We start from the raw sequence: 23,765 nt of genomic DNA on the forward strand, positions 1-23,765 counted from the left end.
TTTTACCTATTTTGTACTACTCCAACCTTTCACAAATAGCTTTGGTGATCACGCAGCAGATATGTATAGCATCTGAACACTGTCTCCTTCCTCGAACCCAGGCCAAAATCACTGTTCTTCACTTTTCTGCACTATATTGACATAACAATATAATAGAAATGTAAATAAATTATAATTGTATATTTGAATGTTAAATAGATTGGTAACGGATTAGTATAAGCTTCGGCTTGTTTCTGAAACCATTGCTCATATCATGTAATTATCCATTGTAAATCATGAATAAATATTGTTTAAAAAAAAAAAAAAATGTAAGGTGCTCTCTCAATTCAAAACATATTCTTCTCCTACACCAGTTGGCCACACCACTGACACCCTAGTCCCACACCCCCAGGGGGTGAACACACACCAGCTTGGGAACAGGGCTCTAAGATGAATTTTTCTTGTGAGTGCAAATGTGTAATCGAAAAAGAATAGCCTTGTTGCACACTGCATGTATTGTCCTTGTTCATACAGGAGTAGTTGGCAGTCTGAAGCAATGAAAATGTTATGGAACTCTGATTCATTTTTATTTTGATTTTTGACAATTATTTTCTTCAGTTCTAATTTATCCGTTTTTCTGAGAAATAAAAGTGCTTTTGTTGCAAATAACTTTTTTGATGAAATATTTAAGTTTACTGTTTCCATGTTGATATTTCTAGACTATTGATCTTTTGGTAACTGAAGATAATAATAATGTGTTTAAAACATGACAATCTGTAGTTATCCTATTACGTGTCTGATATACTTTCGTCATACTTTCTTGAGGGTTTGGTTATACAAAATATAGGAGAATAATTACGTGTTCATAGCCAAATATTGTCCAATCAAAATTAACCCTGAAGTCTTTCTAGTAAAATCTCAGTCGATCAAATCAAATCAAATTATATCACATCTAATGATGCTTTGTTTGCGATCATCCCATTTTGATTAATAATGTTAGAATTTAGTAAGATATTTCGGTAAAGAATTGAAGTTGAAAAAAAGGCAAAAGTGTATTCTGGAATAGTTATTAGCTGGGAAGAATGGGTCTCATTTCCACACCCACATAAGGAAGCGTAGTGGGCTTAGTTTAATATGGGTTAATATGTCAAAACCTGTATAATTATGATTTGCATCAAAGAGTTTCTCCTTGTTCTTGACCCAAAATATAGCAAAATTATGCTCAGTGCCATGCAAATTTGATGAGATACTATTATAACTTTTGATAAAAATTATCCTAGAACTAAAGGATTCATCTGGGTCTCATTTTCTTCGTCCAGGTCTACACCTTGGCAACTCTGTGTCCTCTCCGGGGTTTTCTAGGTCTGGATGTCGTCCATAACTACTTCTTGGTTCTTCCATGTCTTGTCTGGGTATATGTGACTGCAAAACTATTTTTGACATTTTTTGGGGGTGGTCCGGGATATAACAGGGTATTTTGTCTGGGCCTACTCCTGGCTGAAGTCCAGGCATGTGGGGATGGGGCTTAAGGCTGTATTTTGTGCTGCTGATGCTGAGTGTGCCAAAATGGAAAGAACCACTTTTACAGTACCAGGACTCTTCTTTTGGCATTGCTCAGTAAGTATGTGACAAACTTTAATTAATGTAGAGTTTATGGATGTTTATTATGGTATTTTGTAATTGTAGCCTGGAATATGGGAAGCTGTAGAAGGTGATGATGCTATGAACGTAAGAAAGCTAGTAAACCAGTGGAGTCGGGTTGATGTTCAGCAGGTATGTTTAACTATTTATACTTTTGTCACGTATGTGACATCTTGGTATTTATGTGCCTTTTACTGCTAATCTTCATTTTAAACAAAGTTAGTTTTACCAGGATGAGATGCTTTGAATGTCTTAGTGTGTATTCACTCAATGGTAAGAATGGGAGTGCATTATGTGCACTATTTTGGCAATTAAAGTAGTCTGCAAAAAAAAATTAAATGAATGGAGTTTTACATGCTACTTTTCTGCAACATGTGTGCTAATGAAGATGGGCAACGCAATGCAGGTTGCAATGAGGGAAATTTTACCAGGACAGCAGCATAAGCCTACACAATTTTTCAATTTACAACTGTAAAGGTAAAGATATCTTTAACATGTACAGTCCGAGATTATCAATACAGTAGAAAATAAAAGAAACCAATAGTGTTCGCACTGTGTCTGGACCTGTACCACTTCTTCTATTTTCATTTGTATCGATTATTCTGCACATACACCATACCTCGTTTATTCACGGCTTAAGCCAGCATGGTCAAGATGATATCAATTTTAAGTAAATTTTGATAGTTTCGTTCCTTTAATTTGCCTTATTATATGGTTGGTAGACAAATCGTTTTTACAACTACAGTATTTCTTATCCATGTACACATGGACCTAATAATAGATATATTTGTAATGGATGGAAATTGACATAATGTCATGGAACAACCAACATATAAACACTCAGAGTTTCACGAAATTGACATTTTCTCAGAATTTGAGTTCTTTTCTGAATATTGTTACAGAAGGTAATTGAGTTTTCTACCAATTTTCATACTAAATAATACTTGTCTAGTGTCAATCTTACTTGATAATACTTGTTTATATAACATGATTTTATCTACATATATCAGTATGGTACTTCTATTACTCTTGTTTTCTTGGCGCCGTAACGCAATACCGAAATAGCATACAGTGAGAATATGTCAAACTTTTTATAAAACCATTTATCCCTATTTTTTTAACCAAAATATCTACCTACATACCAATTAATGTTTCCAAAAAATGTAAATAAATATTTGAAGAGTACCAAGTGGCATCGCATAACTTTTACCTTTAAGTATTAAGATAATTCAAGTTTGGAATATGAATATAATACTTTCTATCTTATTATGACTTCAAAGTATTTGGCTGTGTTTTAGGGAAACCTGTAGATGAAGTTTACATCATTCTTTTGATGGTTCATGGTCTTTGACTTATGAATGTTTGATCGAATAGGTAACCTACATGTTGGTATATTAAGTAGATTTCGGCTGCAAATTCTTATCTCTATACATAGCTGAGTACACATATTCCAATTTTTTGACTTAAAAATTTCTGATGGGATAGGTATATGTTGGTTTACTAACAATATAAATTTTGGCTGCAATTCTTTCTTATCTAGTTTCATTCTTCGACTTTCTGATGGGATGAGTAGTAAGACTGCAACGATTCACCGTTGAATCGATGAACCACGATTCGTTCCTTCTAATCGATGCATTGCGGAAGAAAACAATAATGGCGAAACATCGGCCCAATTCTCATAAATATAATTAACTCCCTTTAGTGACTAATAGCACAGAATCCTATTTTAGAAATTGTGTCATGTTAAAATGTAAAAAAATTGCTTTTCACGTATTAATTTGTCTTCAGCATTTTTAATTTTTGATAAAAACGATGAAAAGAGAACATATTAATATGCCAAGTGGAAGATAAACGCATGGGATCTGATATAAACTTTTTCTTTTTCCAACGTAATATGTGTTTGCATAATCATAAAATAATTCAATGAAGCTTTATTCAATGGTAAAACATTTTATTTATTTTTTTGAAGAAATTTGTTAGTCCTTCTGTGTAACAAATGATGAAAAGTGAGTTTTGTACTTCTAAGCGTGCCAAAATAATTTAAACTGTGTTAAAATGTTATTAATTATCAGTTTTCTTTTTCTTTCCCTTTTAATGAAAGAATCGCAATTTATTATTGCAATAAATCGTATCGTTGAACAAGTATCGTTCAGTGTATCGGATCGCCACTTTAGGAATCGTAGCAGCCCTAATAAGTAGCCTACATGTTGGTATACTAAGTAGATTTTGGCTGCAATCTTTATAGGCTAATAGCTGTGTACACATATTCCATTTCTTTGACTTAAGAATTTATGATGGGATAGGCATATGTTGGTTTACTAACAATATAAATTTTGGTTTCAAAATTTTCTATCTGAAAAGACATATAGCTGTGTGGACATATTCCATGGTTTGCATGACTTGATCTTTTGAAGTAGATATGTTATTTATGAAAGTAAAATATTTATAATAATTGATTTTCCACGTAAATGTCTATTGATTATTTATCAATTGTATGACAATATAACACTTGACTAGCCGTATGCAATCTAAATAATTAGTATATAATAATGAAGGCAGCGTTAATGATTAAGATATGGAATTGTTCCATTCAAATTTCCATCAATTATACATTCTTGATGACAAACATGTAATTGGTGTTTTTAACTTTTCATTGTGCCAATTACACCACAATCTATCTAAATTCATAGGAGAAATAAAGCCGCTTTTGTAATTCTATCTATATCTAAAAGTAATTTGAATATACACGTTTTGTATGGATTTGCTACATTATCGAAAAGCATAAATCATGGCTGTTGTCTGCAAGTGAAGCCTGGTTGTTGAGTCCAATGTTCCTTGATCATGACAGAAACATCTAGTTTGGCTACATGCATCTTCGGCTGTGAATATTCTCATGCTGCTAAAATGAATTGGTCTATTTCATCTTCACTATCCGTTCTACCAATCATACTTTATGATTTTATGGATGTAAGGAAGGGGTGTGCATTATGTTCGCAATTAGACGGTATATCAATTGTAGAGCGTAAGAAATATAGTAATTAATTAATTATAATGTTTCTGGAATAGGGTTTCAGAATGTAATATGTTCTATGGTTGCCAGTAAATGTTTTTTGAATGAAGAAGGCAAATTTTCAATATATATTCATAGAGAATCCTTGTGAGTCCATTAGGGAAATATTTTTATTTGCTAAAGACCTTGAAGTATAATTACTTTGTACTTTGATTGGAAGATGTTGTTATTGTCAATACAAGCCCTATATTAACATGTGTGATATAACTTTATTACTTCTATTTTAGAATGGTAAATCATTATTACAGTTAGCATTAGAAGTTGGTAATGAAAGTATTATTCGTGTTGTTAGTTGTATCAGACCATCGATGGTAAGATCATATCAAATATAAATTAGTTTTTATATTAAAGAAACTCTTGTCTGTTTGATACCTCTGACTCAGTTAATTTCATATGTTTAATGTCCTTTTTGATTTGAGATAAGATTTGAACGAACACATATAACAAAAAACAGTAGGAAATATATCATGGTATAACACACTTCTTCAGTAACAAAATACATAATGTTTCAACACAATTCACATATGCCTTTATCAGATGAAATGAAGAAGATTGGGTAAGTATTGGAAAATATAGCAAAGAGAAGTCGTAAGACAGATACCGGTAATTAACATAACAGAACAATATTGAAGATAATAAAATTACAATAAATGAACTGGTGTTTATATTTTCATGGTTCCCAGATGAGCGAAAAAATATTGGTGTTTTACTAGAGTAATATCTTTGGAAATAAATTGTTTTACTTCAAACACGTTATGCAGACATCATGTTTAAAGGGGTATTCTGCTTTTTTGTAAAAAGTTTTCATTATCAAAAACATCATAAATTATACCTGAAAAGTATGTTATTTATATCTATGTATCTAACTGTTGATTAAGCAGTTTGACCTTGTTTTGGTGTTCGGCTTTATAATGGCTTGATATTATTAGTTGATATTTTAAGAATATGTAAGAGACACATGTCTCTACAATAAGGCATTTATTTTACACAAATTACGTAAGGTTTTTTTTTCAATGCTGGATATTTTTAGTTACAGCTTTCAGATATGTTATAGGGCACATTTCTCTTGATTTTGGTGTAAAGTTTTCACAAATTCAAGCAAAATTTTCTTTTGACCAACAAAAAAAGCGGAATGTCCTCTTAAGAAATATAAACAATGCTGAAAAAATTTTTAACAAAAAAAAACCTTCATGTAACAGCTGTATGAAAATTGTATGTTTTATTGTGTAACTTTTTATCTGCATTTGTCAATCTTACAGAGTTTATTAACACAACAGATGCAAATAATTGCCAACAGTCGTTAAATTATGATCAAATATTAAAACAATATTGATCTATGTTTACCTAATTGAGCAAACATGTTCTGTGTGAGCACAAATACTATGTTGTATTGATCCACTAACTCAGGGGTTTTCAATCTTTTTCTTTCTATTAGCACTTTGAGGATCCTTGATCAATTGCATTACCCCCTTTCCCCATGTAAATCTTTACTTTTACCCCTCTTTATGACTTTCTCTTAGGTTTTTCCTGTAGTCTCTTTTATGTTGGAGAATATAGGCTAAGTGATTAAAATGACTTAAATTATAATTGTCCAAAAAACTGATGCTAGAACACAAAGTGCCTCATTACCCACCAAAAATCATCCCCTGGAAAAACCCTGGCCACGTATTCTCGAAACGATCTTAGCGCTAGGATGTCCTAGAATCAATGTTAGAAGATAAGCAACTAGGACATTCTAGCGCTAAGATCGTTTCGAGAATACGTGGCCCTGGACTAACCAGACGAAAACAAGTTTATGTCATATGATTGCGGCAGTTCACCTTTAAGTAATGAATAATGAACTCACATAGTCATGCCATTTATGAGATATAAAGGATAATATATTGAGAACAGAACTTACACATGTATATTATGAATAATGAATAATGATATAAATGTTACTGCAGTTTTCATGATTCTTCATTTGGATATCTTTTCAACCAATGGGGATTGAATAATTTGCTATATTTTCTGCATAAAAGTCTGATGTTTTGGGGGTTTTTCTCAGCTAAATCAGATTAAGAAGTATAGACTGTGCTCATTTCCAGTACTATAGAAACATTCTGAGGAGCAAATATCATACATGATGTTATGATATGGTTAAAATATGTATGAGAACATGTTTAAAAAACTTGAGATGACAACACTGTAAACTTCCGGATTCAAATATCTTATTGTCAAATTGCAGGAAAACCAAAATGCCGACTTCAATTCTGTGTAAAAGTAAAAAGAAATGCTGAATTGAGATTTATCAGCTCACATATGGACCTTATTCACGCGTCGACCATATCGAATCAAAAATGAAGCTTATCACAAACAAACAAAGGTAACATGTCACTGCAGTAAAATCGCCAACTTGACATCTATTATGACGTTCCCTCGTCAATCTCTCTAACTCAAAACTAATCATGATTTACATCATAAAATTGGGATTGATTAAACTATTTAATGATAATTTCAAATGAATTTGACCTTCACACATTTCTGAGAAAGGGCAGGTTTAAGCCCATTTTCTCACTGTTAACTAGTGACGTTACATAGGCTATTCATTTATATGACTTCACCATCTTGTCAATGGATGACGTTATTTACATTATGAATGTCGCTTTCAATGTCTCGAAAACCAGGCGTGCAAATAAGGTCTATTAAGCGAATATACTAAATCCCTTTAAGCACTGTTATTTTTTCTTTTGTTAATGTCTTTATCACTTCACATGGGAGTAAGATATAATAGCCTATCTTTATATCACAAAATTACAATAATGAGCAGCATACCGATAACAAACCTCATATGGTGTTATAGATCTCAATAGAATAATAGATATTTATTTTGTAATATGTCATGTTAAAGGAACAGAATATAGTTTCCAATTGGCCATTTTATAGGCAAATAATTTGTTCTATCTGGTATATCATGTCTTAAAGGCCTCTGCACACAGAGTTAATTTGGCGCGTCAGTGGTTACAGTGACAGTTCAAACGATGAAACACAGGAGATAATGCAGTTATTATTACTGTTAATACTATTCGGGCGATCAGATATTGTACAGGCAGGGTATTCATAACTCAATTCAACAAATTTATCACACTAAATTCCGAATGAAAATTTATTACTGAATGAAGTTCTTAAAACAAGCAATACCCCCTATTCTAACATTAATTAATTGATTTCATAATGTTAACAAAAGGCCGGGTATTGTTGCACACTGAGAAATGGATTTCGTCACAATGTTTAACATCTGAATATAGACTGATTAATATTGAACATGAATCTGTTTATATTTCCATTGATTTATTAATGGTTCAAAATGTCTAGTCTGTTATGTTTTAAATTGTACCAGGATGCGTATTTTAGATTTCAGTGCTCTAATAGCATATCTTTTAAAGGCACCTGTTCACCATCTGTTCGAACAATTGTACATTAGTCTCAGAAACTGGAATTTCTTATCAAAACTAATTGTAGCTCACCATCAAAATTTGAGCTGTCAAATGCATGCGTGTCAAGAATTATCTGCATTTGATTCGTCATTTTTTTCTCTGCCATATATAGAAAAGACTGGGTATAGAAAAAGATAGTGAAATTTGAAGGAATAAGTCCATTTTCTAATAGTTCTAAGACTATTTACAGATATTCATGACCCAAATCAACCCTTGAAAATGGCCAACCGGATCTTTAACTGATGCAGAATAACTGATGATTTAAAATCTGGTTGATCAGTGCATCAGTTATTGTAAAGTGAATGATTTACATAAAAAAACATTTGATGTTATTCATCATGAGAATCAATCTGGAATTTCCTGTCATTACATGCTTGGAATGGAACACATTAACTATTCTAGAGTTAATACCAGATGAGAATTAAATTATCTGTTATTATTCTTGATTATATAGATCTGGTTGCTTCATCCTCTTCATTCATCCACAGTTGATTTATTTTCACCACTTTTATGCAGTGGAACAAAATAAGTAAAAATTTCTTGACTATATCAACAAGTGATTGCCTACCAAGATCCACCTACTTCCCTGATAAAATTTCAGTATATCAAGGGCGGTCACCAATCTGTCAAAAATCTGATTTGGGAGGTCAAAAGAAAGTAGGCCATGGATAATGGATGCCCGTCCATCTGCAATTTGTGCATTTGTGAATGGGACAAGACAACGAAGGCAACAGACCTTCTTTGATATTGGAAACTTTGTGTGGCTTGGAAGCAAATAGAGTCTAATATAAATTTGACAAAACTTTCATTCAGTTTTCTTTATCAACTTTTATTTTTATATAACCACTTCAGTTAGGGTTTAATGACAGCCCAGTTGATCATCAAATCAACTTTTTGACCTAACCCGATAATGTTTGCTTTAACTAATCCCTACACTCTCCAGCACTAACATTTTGTGATGCAGTGTTTATCTGGTTAGGTCAAAAGGTTAATTTGATGAATGTTCCAGAGGTTGTTGTTAGACCCTAACTGAAGTGGTTATATTAAAAATATAAGCTAATAAAAAAAAAACGGAACGAATGTTTGGGTCTAATTTTAATCAGACTAGTAGCATATACCAGTGATTTACATACCTAATAACTTTCATTTTGGGGATTTGAAAGCATGCTGATGAAACGATAGTTGACAATGTTTCTCACCATATCTATTATATCCAATATTCAATATACCATTACATTAAGAGTTGTAAATTAAAACTTTTTATTTTCATTATATCACACACTATAACCCATTACAGAACAATTTGTAGCTCGTAAAAGAAATGATAAAATCAGACCGACATTTCCATCAATCATCAATGTAATTAATTTTCACCACATATTATCAGGTTATCTGGATGGTTGATTGGTATATGCAATATTCACATCAATATCCACTATTCTGGAATTTGAAATATCTTGATGCCTTTATAAAAAGAACAACTTTAAAAGTTAGTTGACCAAATTTATAACATTTAGTCATCCAATAACTTAACCAGAACAAGTTGAAATGACAACTTGTCTTTTCTTGAGACTCTGTCTTATACAGAAAAGACATGTATAAAGGAGAGATGTAAACATCCAGAAATGGTAATGGGTTTAGATTCATTTCTTTCTGGATAAGAAGCTCTAAACAATTCACATCCTACACTTCCCAAAAGTACCGGAATTGAATTCAATTGTCTGATAGAAATAGAAGGTGGAATTCCTAGTTTAGGTATTTTTGAAGGAAATATTCAATTTTCATACATTTCTAATTAGGAAGCAGATAGAATCGTGGAATAAATTTGAATGCATAAATACGATTGGTTAACACAAAACAAATTATTTTTCAATATTGTTATTTCTGAATTGCTACAAAAATTGTAACATTTACATAGCACAATTAAAGAGGAATCAATTGAAATTATGTTTCAAATAAAAATTCATCAAAAACTTCAAAGAAAGGCTAATAAAGAAGCTAACCCAGATAGATCTGATTACAGTAATATTAGAAATGGCATTAAAAAGTTATTAATGTTCTAAAACAGTGTGTTAAAACACAAAGATATATTGTACAAATCTGCATGAAATATTAAAAATTTATGAGTCTTATTAACTGAGTCTATTTCTGCTTCACAATTATGTACCAGTAGTCTGGTTTATCAAGAGTCAAGTTGCTTAAAATATCTCTCAAAATAGAATTTAATTTGGGCTGAACTATTGAAGTTAAAGTAACAATTTTTTATCAATTTTTCTTTACACAAAGAGAACTTTTGATTCAATAATGGTAAGATTATCGATGCTTAGAGGTTGGTTAGAATTCAAATACTTTTTTGTCGATCACAGAAAATTTTCAATGGGGAATTCCGCTTTATTTGTAGGTCAAAATTTTTTCGCTCAAATTCATGAGAAGTATGTAGAGAAACATGTCCTTTGATGTATCTGAAAGTATTAAATAAAAAAACTAATTATTTAACGCCATAATTATTTTAAAAGTTTACACAAGCTTTTGGTAGTTGTAAGAAAACGAAACCCCTTGTAGAGAAAAATATGTCTCCTACGTATTGTAAGGGTTCAACTAATAATATCGGGCCATTATAAAGCTAAACACCAAAACTAGGTCAAACTGCTTAATTAACAATTAGTGCTCTCCGTTTTCAATTAAACCTTTTAAAACAATTTTAGTTTGATCAAGTAAATTCATAGATATAAATAGCATATTTAAGAATTTACGTTTTTTGATTTTGAAAATTTTGCATACTGCCCCTTTAATGTGAAATGTGTTATATATGTTCCAGGATTTAGCACATGGTGTTCTCTCTGGTGATGTCAAAGCTGTCAAAAATGTGTTGGAATCAAAGAAAAAACTCAATATTAACTTCAGAAACATGGTAAGTTAGATAATCAATGTTCACTTTATGAAGTGTAAGATTGTGATTAAGTGTTTCAATTCAAACAAGATTGGAGAGATATAGCCCAGCAATCAAATACTCTGATACTTGTAACTGATACCAATCTCTTCCCTTGCTGAAATTTCTGTTCTTTGTTTATCAATATTTAATCAGTGAAATTACTGCCGATGGGCTCCACCATCAGATTATTATGATGGATATTAAATATCACTTCCATTTCATTTCTGATTCTAAATTTCAGCATTATTTTCTTTTAAAAGGATGTATTCAAATTCTACAATTTGGTTTTTATTTGTTAAAAATTTGTAGTTTTCTAACACCTAGCAAAGAGTGAAACGAATTTAAAAGGTTTTTTTTCAAATAGTTTTGGCATCAAAAATTTAGCAAGTTTTTTTTTTTAAATTCTTTAAGATAAGGGACACATTGCTCTAGATTTTGGGTATAGTTTTCATAAATTTTGGCCAAGTAACTTAGCTCTTCATATTTCTCTTGGTTCATTTGGTTACTCATTAGAAATCAAAATAAGTGTATTTTAAGTAATTTCAGAAAATCAATGATTTGCAAAACATAGATTTATTAAGGACAATAACATGGGGATAATTACAATCATTACATAATACAATCCAATATTTATTATTTCTGCAGGGTGATAAAGGTGCTACACCATTGTATTATAGTATAAAACAAGGTAATAGAGAGATAGTAGAATTACTGTTAGAGAATGGTGCTAGATTGGATTTAGGTATGAAAGACGAAAATGAGGTAATTTCAACGAAGTCTATATTTGTGTATTTCATCATATTTCAGCTACATACATGTGTAGACCCACATACCTGGGAAAAAATAAATCTTTAAAAATATTTCATGCTCCAAATTGCTTTTTTTCTTATAACCTATACCAGATTTTCAGAACTGAAGTCTAGTTCTCCAGCAGTCTAACCATGATTTGTCATGGAAGTTTGGACTATCATCATTTTTGATCCGTTTATTATTCTTGTTGAAATTTATCGATGACTGGATATCAATAATATTCTGTTGGATAATTTGCACAGAATTTCTTGAAGAATGGGAAGTCAGATTTTAGTTGTATAAAGTGCTATGGATAGTTGAAATTCAGATTTCACAGCTGGTTAAGTCAATATAGACTGTATCCCCTTCAGATCTGTTTGAACTTGTAACAAAATTTAGCTTGTAATTTGTTGGATGCTTTCTTCCCTTGACAACCTAGAGGAAAAGATTCGGTTTGCTGTAACGAATGCTATATTGAAATGTATTTTCAGAATGATATTCCAATGTATTTTGCCATGTTAGCTTTAGTGCCTCGTGTAAATAATGAGTTATTAAAACTAGTAACACCTAAAGGTCCTATTGGTATAGATCATATCTTTTATAATGTAAGTATACTCTTGATATAAAACTCTACATAATTCATATGCATATGCCAATCTAATGAAAATTAGAACAAACTTTCATTCTGTTTTGTGTTAGCTTTTATTTTTAATATAGCCACTTCAGTCAGGGTCTAAAGACTGGGCCCTTAAACATCTTTCGAAATAATCTTTAAACCTAATCTGATGACATCTGCTTTAACCAATAAAATTGCTCCCTCTCTCCCAAATTGCCAGTGCTGGAGAGGACAGAAATCTGATAGGTTAAAACAGGGTTAGGTCAAAATATTAAAGCTAATGAAAAAAATGGAACAAAAGTTCGATCTAATTTTAATTAGACTGACAATGGTTTCAATCAAACTTTCACAGTATGCTTTTTTATATTCATTTGATGTTGATTAGGTTTGATTATTCAATTATCTTCTAGGATGTCTTTGTGCCATTATCCTTGGTTTGTCATTGTGACATTTTGTATCGGGCTGTAAATTATTAATTTTTGTGAAGATTTCTTGATAATGTGGATTTGTGAATTGATTGTTAGTATTTTGTCAAACTGGTTAAATTTCATCATGATACCTAATGAAAAGGCGTTGGGTTCTATTCTTTTGATAGAATTCAATCAAGCTATCTGTATCACTTTTTAAAATGAATATACAACATCTTGTAGTTTAAAATTATATTAAGAAAGTGACATCAGTCTTAAAGATAGTTATCAGCATTTTCCTATTCAAATTTTTACATACAGTGATATATTTATTAGAAAAAAGGATTGTTATCAATTCCATCTATACGTTTTACTTTAATTGTAGATGAACTAGATAAAAAATTTTATTCTTTAAAGTGATTTTCCTATGCAGATTTTACTTTATAGTGAATTTGTTAGATAAAGATATTCAGATTGTTATCACTTCCATCAATGCACTTTACTTTAATTGTAGATGAACTAGATATAAGATCTGATTCTGAAAGGTGATCTTGATATCTGTATTTTAGCTTGATTGGCTGGTAAAACAAAAATGCAGATTTTGCATACAGCAAATTTATTAGAGAAGGATATTCAGCCTGCTATCACTTTAATCAATGCACTTTACTTTAATTGTAGATGAATTAGAAATAAGATTCGATTCTTTAAAATGGTCTCCATATCAAGATTTAATAAGATAACAATTTTAATTTACATTTTGACCCATTTTAAATAAAGAGTTTATTAGCTTTTATACGCCCACATCTCTCTATGTGGACGTATATTGTCGGTCGGTCAACATTTGCATGTAAACGCTCTAAAAAATTCGGTATGTGTATACATATTCAATAAACGAAGATCAAGTTCGAATTTGAGTTATTGCGCTTGCCCCAAAATCTTGAATATTTACCATCCGTATGCCGTGGTGGGCGTGTATGGCTGTGGTCCACTATCTTATATAGTGCTGGCATGATATATCGGTGAATTGATGTATCGCGATACAACATGCCAAGATACGTGTATCGTATCGCAAGGTCGTGTATCAATACTTGACGATAACTCTCATTCCATTAAAAATAGGGGATTTTTATTAGTTTAGTAAATGGAATCACAATTTATTTTAAATGACTTGACTGAAATTGTTGGGAACTATTTATAAGCACTTCTTTCAACTATATTACCAAATATCACAGTTATAAATTAATATATATAGAAACTATTTATAAGACAGTGGACATTAAGCACTTCTATTCAACTATATTACCAAATATCACAGTTATAAATTAATATATATAGAAACTATTTATAAGACAGTGGACATTAAGCACTTCTATTCAACTATATTACCAAATATCACAGTTATAAATTAATATATATAGAAACTATTTATAAGACAGTGGACATTAAGCACTTCTATTCAACTATATTACCAAATATCACAGTTACAAAGTTATAAATTAATATATATTGAAACTTTGAATATAAAATATTAATTTCAATCCCATTACCCCCTATCGCGATACACATCACGACCCTTGTATTGAGATACGTATCATGACCCTTACGCGATAGGTATCCTATTGTGGTATGATTGGTTATAACAAGCACAAGTATGATATCAGAGTATATTAATATCTTCTATATTTCAGGGAAAAAATGTATTATTTCACTGTATAGATCATAATGTTCATCATGATGTGATAGATTATATTTTACATATTGGTTCAGCTCATCTAGTTACACAGTATACGCAGGTAAGGTTTATGTATAGTCCAATACTAGATATTTGTATTTAATCACAAAATAAAGATCAATTTAAAGCAGGGTTCAATTAAGATTTGATTAGCAATTATTCACACCAAATTTTAGTTTTGGCAAATCAAGTTCAATTTTGATTCTAGTTTCTTTAAATTTGATAACAATTTAAAAAGTTTCAGTAGTAAAACTTCTAAAAGATCATGCTATTGATGTAAGTTTCTTCAGGTTATATAGATACATATTTTGAATCACAAACTGTGATGCGATACTTCTCAAATTGGACATTGATTTAAAGGCCATGATTTGCCCTTTTTTAAGGGTTTGGTAATGAATGTAAATAGTCTTCAGAATTTCTAGAAATGCACAAAAATGGCATAATCCCTTCAAAAATACTTCAAACTAGGAAGTTCACTTTCGATTTCAATATATGTCTTTTTCTATATATGGCTCAAAAAAGGGGAGTTGTCATTTTAACTTTCAAACACGGATAATTCTGGACATACATGGATTCTAAGGTTCAAATCCTCACATCAGACTGTGAACTCTATAACCCATTATCTCGGCTAAAAATTCAAGTTTCTGAGCTTAAGGTACGATTGATTGCATGATGAACTCATGTTCCTGTAGAAAAAAGTTAATGTATTTTACCTCAGATATTAAAAGTTTTAATTTAAAACACTGTAGCATTATTAATTTATCATGTACTTAATAGTTGTTTTTTGTTTAACAGGATAACATATGTGCAAGAGATTATGCAGTTAAATTACAAGCTGATAAAATTGTGCAGGTTATTGATAAGGTATTTACAGATATTTTCTTATATCATGAATGTCTACCTAAAATTTGCACATTGATTTTCTTCTTTTAACTGTATTTTATTTATTTTATGTGAATAGAAATTCATAAAGATACATTAGCTGTATTCAGAGACCAAAAAAAATTGTGTAATTCAGAACACAAGGATAGTACTTGTATTTGAATTGTATTAACTTCATTTGCACAAGGAATTGTCATTTAATTTTCTGACAATGTCCCCATTTTCTCAGCGCCTGTAGTTGAATACTATTAACACTTGAAAATCATATGTTTATGAATGAGAAGACAGATTGAAGTGCATCTTGATTGAAGCCCAAAAAGTTCTGCAGATGCATTGATGGACAAGTTTTGACAACAGTATAAGTATATGAAACATATTACATTAGGTGATGGGTTTGTTCAAGCCTATGGCTTGTTTTTCAAGTTTTATTTATATTCTGTCGAACTTGTGTGTATATTTAATAAATAAATCAATGTTTGTGTCTCAACAAAACCAAAAAGTTTCTGTATATGTTTTAAATATTATATTTTTTTTTTCAGAATGTTTGTCGCTGGATTGTTGAAGGAAAAGATAACAGAAAAATATTATTTTTACATAATTATCAACACATTCCACAAGTTATACTGGTAAATATTCTCATTTTTTCTACTTGTACCTTTCTGCTCAAAATAAGGTAATGCAGTGTGCAATGAGAGAAATTTTGTCAGGACAACAGCAAGTGTTTAATTTTTATAATTTTTATAGTAACATCTTTGTGACAGTGACGTCATAAATCTATATTTAGTGGAATTGCAAGAACTACAGACGTTTAACAGAAAACCTCTTTACTATATTCACATGTAATAAATAATGGTGCATTCAGATTACAAAAGTTAAGGCAGCCATGTATATATTTTAGACAAAAGAAGAAGAAGAAGCATTCTCCTGTTTACCAGATTATTATGATCAAATCAGTAAATTTCATGATGCAGTAGAAAATAGTGATTATGAAACCACACATTATCTGTTAGATTTTATAGATTCTAGAGTTTTTGGTATATTAGAAACTTGTTTAGCAGACTCCAGACGACGGGTCAATATCTTTCTTAATTTATATATAATCATAGGACATTTAATAAGAATAAATGCTATTTTTTCATTAAGTAACTTTTTCTGTATGCACTCCAAGCCTCAGTATATGTGTTCTATAGAAATTGTTTGTTTGTTTGTGTGAACAAATCCCAGCATTGGAGAAGGAAGAAATTTGATTGGCTGGTGGTGTCATCAAAAAAGATGACTGTTCAAGAGGCCATACTTAAGACTCTAACTGAAGTGGCTATATTAAGATTAAAAGCTAATAAAAAATGTAATGAAAGTTTTTATTAGACTACAAATATAATGTGCACAAGCTCCTACTTTGAAGTTAAATTGCAGCAAAACACTTTTGAAATCCTAAGTTCAAACTGTTACATTTACATGTAGTTTATTGTATTTATAGGGAGATGGTCAGCCTGCTATCCATAAAGCTGTATTAAGACATAATATTCAAATTGTACAATTACTAGCTGAAACATTAGTTTATCAACAAAAACAAAGATTAGATTCTATCAGAGATCAGGTTTGTTTTGATATATTCATATTACGTCATTCTGTATCATGAATAAAACATTCAATATAGATTTTCCTAGATTTTAATGTTTTAGATATACTATAGAAATACTGAATATTTTTCTTCAAAATCAGTTTGCTGACCTAAGATATGGTGAAACCAGTAAGTGTTGATTTGATTTCTGCAATTATCAATGTTCTAAGGACTAAGCAACTACATGCAAATAATTGCTGAATTATCACCAATATTTCTCATTAGTTTGTGATTGCTTATGATCATTTTTGATCAACTAACTTGAAAACAAAAAGGATTGTTTTGTTGATGACTGTTTTTACGTACTCAAAATGCCTTGTGATGGAAATGAAATAAGATCTGATAATAATGATCTTTTGATAACTTTATATTTTAGTCATTTCGCACACCCCTACATTATGCATATGGTATGGAAAATGAACGCAATTTGGTTAATTTATTATTAGATTATGGTGCCTCAGAATTTACTGTAGACAAGGTAGTATCTGCTGTTTAAGGTGTGGGCACACAAGCGGTCTTGCTCAGAGACTTTTGTCGCTGAATATGCAAAAAATCACAAGTCAGTCGTTTTTCACATTGTCGATAATCACGTGCAGAGCATGCTATTCAAAGGAAAATGATTCTGATTGGATGATGACGGTCTGTCTTGCAGACAATTATCAAACTTGTATGATATTATAAATCCTGTCAGGGGTGTGATAATCTCGCATAAAAGCATGGGCACACGCAAGATTTTACTCTAATCAGTGACAAAAATCTCTGACCAAGACTGCTCTTGTGCCCGCACCTTTAGATAATGCTCAAAGAGTTAGTGATTTTTTACTATCCCAAAAATTGTATACACGTTTCAAAAACTATTTATTCTACCCAAAAATGCTTTTGCTTGACAATATCGCCATATATCTCATCAATATGATCATTTACATGTTGAAAATTCTTAACAATTTTAAGGACTATGACTGGATAGTGTTGTTTTTTTGTAGAATGGTCATTCACCATTAGAATTTAAAGATAGAAGAGGAGAAAGATTAATGGAAGGATTATTAGAATATCAGTATGATCAGGTTGGTTCAACTTTGTTCCTTTGTGCAAATGAAACAAAATTTGGTTTCATTATTCTGTTTTTCTGCTCCATATAGGATCAATACATATCAGTAACACCATGCAGTGGACAATGAAGCAATATCTTATACATGACAGTGGAATAAGTCTGCTTTTGTTTTATTACCAAATGTTGATGGATCTTTAATACAGTCTTCATAGGGCCCTTTCTCAACTAATCTAAAAGAAAAAGAATTGTTATTTCAGTATCTAAATGAACCAGAACCTGATCCATGGTCCATACCGTTGTCAATACCAATATTAGGCTATTTTCTCAGTTGTAGTCATCCTACACATTTATCAACTATCATACCATCCAAACCATCATCATCCTTAACAGCTAGTCAACGTAGAAGATCTGTGCCAGAGATGAAATTACGCAAAATTGCTTCAAGATCAGCGAGCATTGCTTCACATTTAGCCAACTTCACTGAAGCTCTGCGATCACGCTTAGCTCAAAGAAGCTACCATCGTCATTCAACTGATAAAGAATATTTTCCCATACCTTCTGATGAAAATAAACTTGAAGAAGATCCTGATCATTTTTTGTTAAATGGTGAAGCAGATGATTTATTAACAGAAAAAGAAATCAAAAAATCATCTTCATGTATGATGCAATGATCAAGAAGTTAAGTTACTTGACTTAAAACGGGAGTGAATACAATATTCATTTAACAAAAATTGTGACCGTTATAAACCTTTCTCCAACAATATATGAGTTTTTGTTAACAATTTTATGTCAGTAGAGGAGCAATCCTTGTTTCATGAACTCCATAAGGTTATAAAAAGCTTATTTTTTTCAAAATTTTTAATATTTAGCTTTATATGCAATTGCTCATTATGTCTAGGATATGAATATTTCAAAAATTTATCCATAATTGGTGCACACTGTCACTTTAAAAGACCTATCTCTATTTTAGAATGATTGTCCGTCAGTATCCATCTTGTTATTAAATGGGTCAAAATCGCAACCCTAGTTTCAGAAACAGGAATATTATAGCTTAGCTAATCAGTAATAGTGTTCACGGCTCACCGCATATTTTCTATTTTTTCTGAAGACCATTTACATATCTTCAAGAACCAAATCAGCCCCCTACCCCGAAAATTGTGAACCTTCCCCTTATTGGCTGAAATACTCTAATGACCTATGACCTATAACATTCTTCTCATAACAATTTCTGCAGATTATGTAAGGCAAGGAAAGAATACATCAAGAATGGCATTTTGGTAAAATGGAACATAAAAGATTTCTAATTTACAGGTTATGTACTGAAATGGGTGTTTCTGGCCATATTTTTTTTTACAATTGTTATGCATGTATACTGTATGATATTGATACTAATTTGTGATATAGGCAATATTTATTTGTTTGTTATGTTGTGATTTAATAAATTTTTGAAAGAATTTGTATAATACATCTAATCTATATGCAGAAGGTATCCACCAAATCCATAATACAAGTACAGTGGCTATTGCAGTCAAGGTATAAGACAAATTTTGTAATACCTTGAATATTGCTAAGATGACTAAATATATTTTCATATGTCTCCATGTGATATAAGTTAGGGGCTTGTTACCAATTACTTACCTAAGCATATAAGTATATAATTCCTTGTGTAAGTTTAAGGAGGGAAGTGTCTATTACCCCCAGAGTAAATAACATAAGATAATTCCATAAGTATTTGTATTGACAGCAATAATGAGAATCTTTCATGAAGTTAGTGAACTTTTTTTATTGGAGTCGTCAGTTCAGTGTAATAATAATATATAAACAATATGACACAATGATAGTCCATTAGAACATTGACATGAAATGAATTGTCTTAGAGACTTCCAGGAATTTATTTCTTCTTTGCTTTTTCTTCTTGATATTTATAATGTAATTCTTTAACATCTGTCTGTGATACTTTAATCCATCCAGTTTGTTTCATATGATACACTGGAAAAATAAACACAATGAAAATATTAAGAGACAACAATTTGTTTGGATACTTGATACTTCTAAATGTCTTACAAAGATTGCAATGAAAATAGTTATGGCTTATTGTTTTGTAATTGATCACTGGTATACAATCTTGGTTGACGTTTTTTGTCAATGACAAGAGTCTTGTCTAGAGTTTCACCGACCAGCTGAGGACGCACAGGGAGAGAAAAAATCTCCAGTCGGTTGTTTTCCACTATGTCGATTATCACAGTCATGTGTTTATATAAAAATACCAGCCTGGTCTGCTCTACATAAAAATACATGCAGGACATTATATAGGCAGACTAGCAATCTAGCAATTTTGGCTCGCTTCAGGCCCTCAAACGTGTTAAAACAAGGGCAATAACTTGTATCAGTTTAAATACAATACTTACAGTTTACAACACCACCACTGTAAGCATCACGATGAGTAGCATGATAAATAGATCTCTTTCCTAATTCATATGCATCCTCTACTGATAAATCCCAACTGTAGCCACTGTCTAATACACCATAGGCATAAGTTGATCCAGATCCCACTGAGAACATGTTATTAGTTAATCTTTCACCATCACTGTCCACATAATACAGGCCTGGTCCCTGAAGTTGAAGAAATTCACGTAACCTTTGTTTCAGTGGAATTACAATCCCCATAGATGTCTGACTGAATGTTTGAATGTAGCGAATTGATGCAATCAGTGTTCTGATAAAGCCCTAATTTTTAGTTGTCCCTCATTCATTGCATTAAAGCCCATATTTGAGAGAAGCAACTTGCAAAAGATAGGTGAAAAAAAATACTAAAATAAACTACAAAGATAGCTGATAGTAAACTAAATAACTAACCTTCTTATCCCATCCAACTATCATTGTACCCTGAAAAAGAAACATTTAAATAGTTACACATCATGTTTCAGTTTTAACATTTGAATTCCTTGGCAGGTGTGAGGGAGCATATGGAATTCAACGCTGGCATTTATTCCCAGTTTGTCGAATCATACAACTGGTACAAGATCAGAAATCTGATATGCACACAATATTTCAACCACAAGAACAGCTTGTCTAGAAAGTTGGAAACCTCTTAAAAAAATTGATAACAAATGTGAAATGTGGTGTTAGAAATCCAAAAGCGTTGCCACCATGAAAATGGTGCAAGGGAGGGTACCTTCTACAATTGAAATACAACAAACTTACCATAGACAATCCCATGCCTTTATAGTTATAAACTGTATTAGCTAGTAATTTACTAGCAGCAGCTACTGATATTCTTTCTTTATTTCTTAACTCATATAATCTAGAAAAAATTCAGTTTTTTAATAAAATTTCAAACAGAAATAACAATCAGGTGATAATATAAGCTTAAACATTATCATATGTTATGAACATTATGAATATTGGTTATTTTGCTGATTGTTATATTACAGATTCATATTTCAGATACAATTCAAATGGACCTTTTTCAAAATAATTTTAATTTCTCATTAAAGCTTTAGCTCCTATACCAAAGACATATAAAGTATCTGGACCAAAAAAATTTTCATGATAATTGAACACTTGGTTTTTCAAATAATATGTTATATAATTACCTGCACTCCTTGGCCAAATGTCTTTCCCAGAAAGAACAGTCAGCAGCCCCACCAGCCATTGTTCCCAATAAATAAGGATTAATTTCAATTACTTTCTTTACTGTCTGTGAGGCTTAAAGATAGATAATACTGGTCATCATTAATGTGTACAACGTATAGATGGGTTATAGTCATAATGGCCCTAAACCATTTTGACTATAACCCGTATAGATTCCATGCACCAGGATACAATTTATACTGTCAACCTGATCATTAATATTTTTTTAAGATACTTACCTATATAAGACCCAGCTGTAGCTCTGGAGTCAACAGCAACAATACAACCATGTTTAAATTTAAAAGCCAATGTTGTTGTACCATGATCAAAATGTATCTTGACATCAGATTTTTCATTGGTAAATGAATTTCGAGTTTCTAAAGGCTAAAAAAGAAATGGAAGCCTTTAAATCAAGTGTTTGTTTATATTTAGACTGGTGCCAATTGGCAACCAGGATTTTATAATCAATCTAATGGAATGCAAACTTAATATCTTGTAATGCTAGGTGACCAATTTTATTTTGCCTACCCTACCTAGAGTCTAGACTGAGAGTGTGACAATGCAATTTTGATATCAGAAGCTAAAGTTCACAGAATATCAGTCTTACATCCAAATCACAAGGTGTGACAAAGTTTTGACTTCCGTATACAGCATCATTAACCATGGAACTACCATAGTTGCCACCGCAGTTATTAAATAATTGATTCCTTTCGCCTTGAGAGGCAAAAGATTTCGGAAGCTTCAATCCACAAACTTCTGCAAGCGCCATGTTGTATGCTGGTATTAACAAAAATAGGATTTGCATCTGTAGAATGATACGAAATGGTACTCGGATTTTGAAAGAAAAACAACAGAAAATTTTGAAAAGATACCACAATTTTCAAAATTTATCTTCATCAGCATTTTCAATATACTTTATAGATTTAAAAAAAAAAAAAGAAAAATTATTTTCGTTTACCCTCTTAATTTGCTTCTAAATTGTACGATTTCATTATAAGCAGATAACTCTTGTATTTTCTACTCGAAGTCAGTGGAGGAATGACTTCATCATTTTTTGTTGTACATTTATGACAATGAAAGAATTCATTATATCGGCAATCACATTAATAATTTCTTTAATTTTAGTTATCTTGTTTATTGCATTGGGTGAGTGAGTGTAATCAAAAACCTAGTCCTAGTCTTTTATATAATTAGCATATAAGACCTAGACATATATTTGTCATTGTCATTTCAATGTAGTAACTTCGTGTCAAACACCCTCACACCTTTAGTTTTATAGCAGTACCCATAAAAACGTTTTTCTCAATCATCCATCCTTTTCTAAAAAATATTATGTACAGATAAATAGACAATAATTTAAGAAAGGTGTATGGGGGTAGGCCTTATTCTTATGATAAATATCTTTTGTGAGAGGTAAATATTTATCATATTGTGGGCAATGCTACTTTAATTTAGAGAGTAAAATGAACGAGATAGTTCACAATCACATGATTGTCTTTGTAAATATACTATTAACTGATGAAATATCTAAATTGTCAGGTTTATCTGTTTGCTATGGTAAGGGTGGTTTGCCCCATGGCCAGGCTTCAATGTAACCCAAAAACTTGATAGTTGACAAATAAACTTGAGTCTCTCTCTCTTACTTCTATATAAGTTAAAGGTACTAGTGCGCCAAATATTTGACCATTCATACCTTAGTCTCAGAGACAGGAATTTTTTAGCCAAGCCAATCAATAACATTGTTCACAGCTCACCATCGAAATTTGAGCCCTCAAATCTGTATGTGTCCAGAATTATCCGCATATCAAAGGACAAGTTGTCTTTTCCATATAGAAAAGACATCTATAGAAATGGGGAAAGGTATTTCTAGTTTGAGATAATTTTGAAGGAATCATGTGATTTTTGTACATTTCAAGTGATATACATTCAAGAGTCA

General features: G+C 31.3%; 3 protein-coding genes across 3 annotated transcripts; 2 read left to right on the top strand and 1 right to left on the bottom strand.

The window, feature by feature from the left end:
* Positions 1-1,497: 1,497 nt before the first annotated feature.
* On the top strand, positions 1,498-5,994 carry LOTGIDRAFT_166220 (hypothetical protein; the record flags this gene model as incomplete). The annotated part of the gene is made up of 5 exons (XM_009063271.1): positions 1,498-1,596; positions 1,666-1,752; positions 2,523-2,525; positions 4,918-5,001; positions 5,950-5,994. The coding sequence occupies 5 exons, from the start codon at positions 1,498-1,500 to the stop codon at positions 5,992-5,994; spliced, it is 318 nt and encodes a 105-aa protein (XP_009061519.1).
* Positions 5,995-10,470: 4,476 nt separating this feature from the next.
* LOTGIDRAFT_166221 (hypothetical protein) lies at positions 10,471-18,867 on the top strand (the record flags this gene model as incomplete). The annotated part of the gene is made up of 12 exons (XM_009063272.1): positions 10,471-10,473; positions 10,985-11,077; positions 11,744-11,860; positions 12,379-12,492; positions 14,599-14,703; positions 15,438-15,506; positions 16,064-16,150; positions 16,423-16,596; positions 17,002-17,121; positions 17,522-17,623; positions 18,129-18,209; positions 18,454-18,867. The coding sequence occupies 12 exons, from the start codon at positions 10,471-10,473 to the stop codon at positions 18,865-18,867; spliced, it is 1,479 nt and encodes a 492-aa protein (XP_009061520.1).
* Positions 18,868-20,087: 1,220 nt separating this feature from the next.
* On the bottom strand, positions 20,088-22,598 carry LOTGIDRAFT_166223 (hypothetical protein; the record flags this gene model as incomplete). Its single annotated transcript, XM_009063273.1, has 8 exons — positions 20,088-20,185; positions 20,605-20,809; positions 21,053-21,082; positions 21,401-21,500; positions 21,793-21,904; positions 22,069-22,213; positions 22,358-22,362; positions 22,502-22,598. 8 exons carry the CDS (start codon positions 22,596-22,598, stop codon positions 20,088-20,090), a joined length of 792 nt encoding a protein of 263 aa, XP_009061521.1.
* Positions 22,599-23,765: the final 1,167 nt, after the last annotated feature.

Source organism: Lottia gigantea (genome assembly GCF_000327385.1).
Source record: "Lottia gigantea unplaced genomic scaffold LOTGIsca_56, whole genome shotgun sequence".
Taxonomy (NCBI): Eukaryota; Metazoa; Mollusca; class Gastropoda; family Lottiidae; genus Lottia; species Lottia gigantea.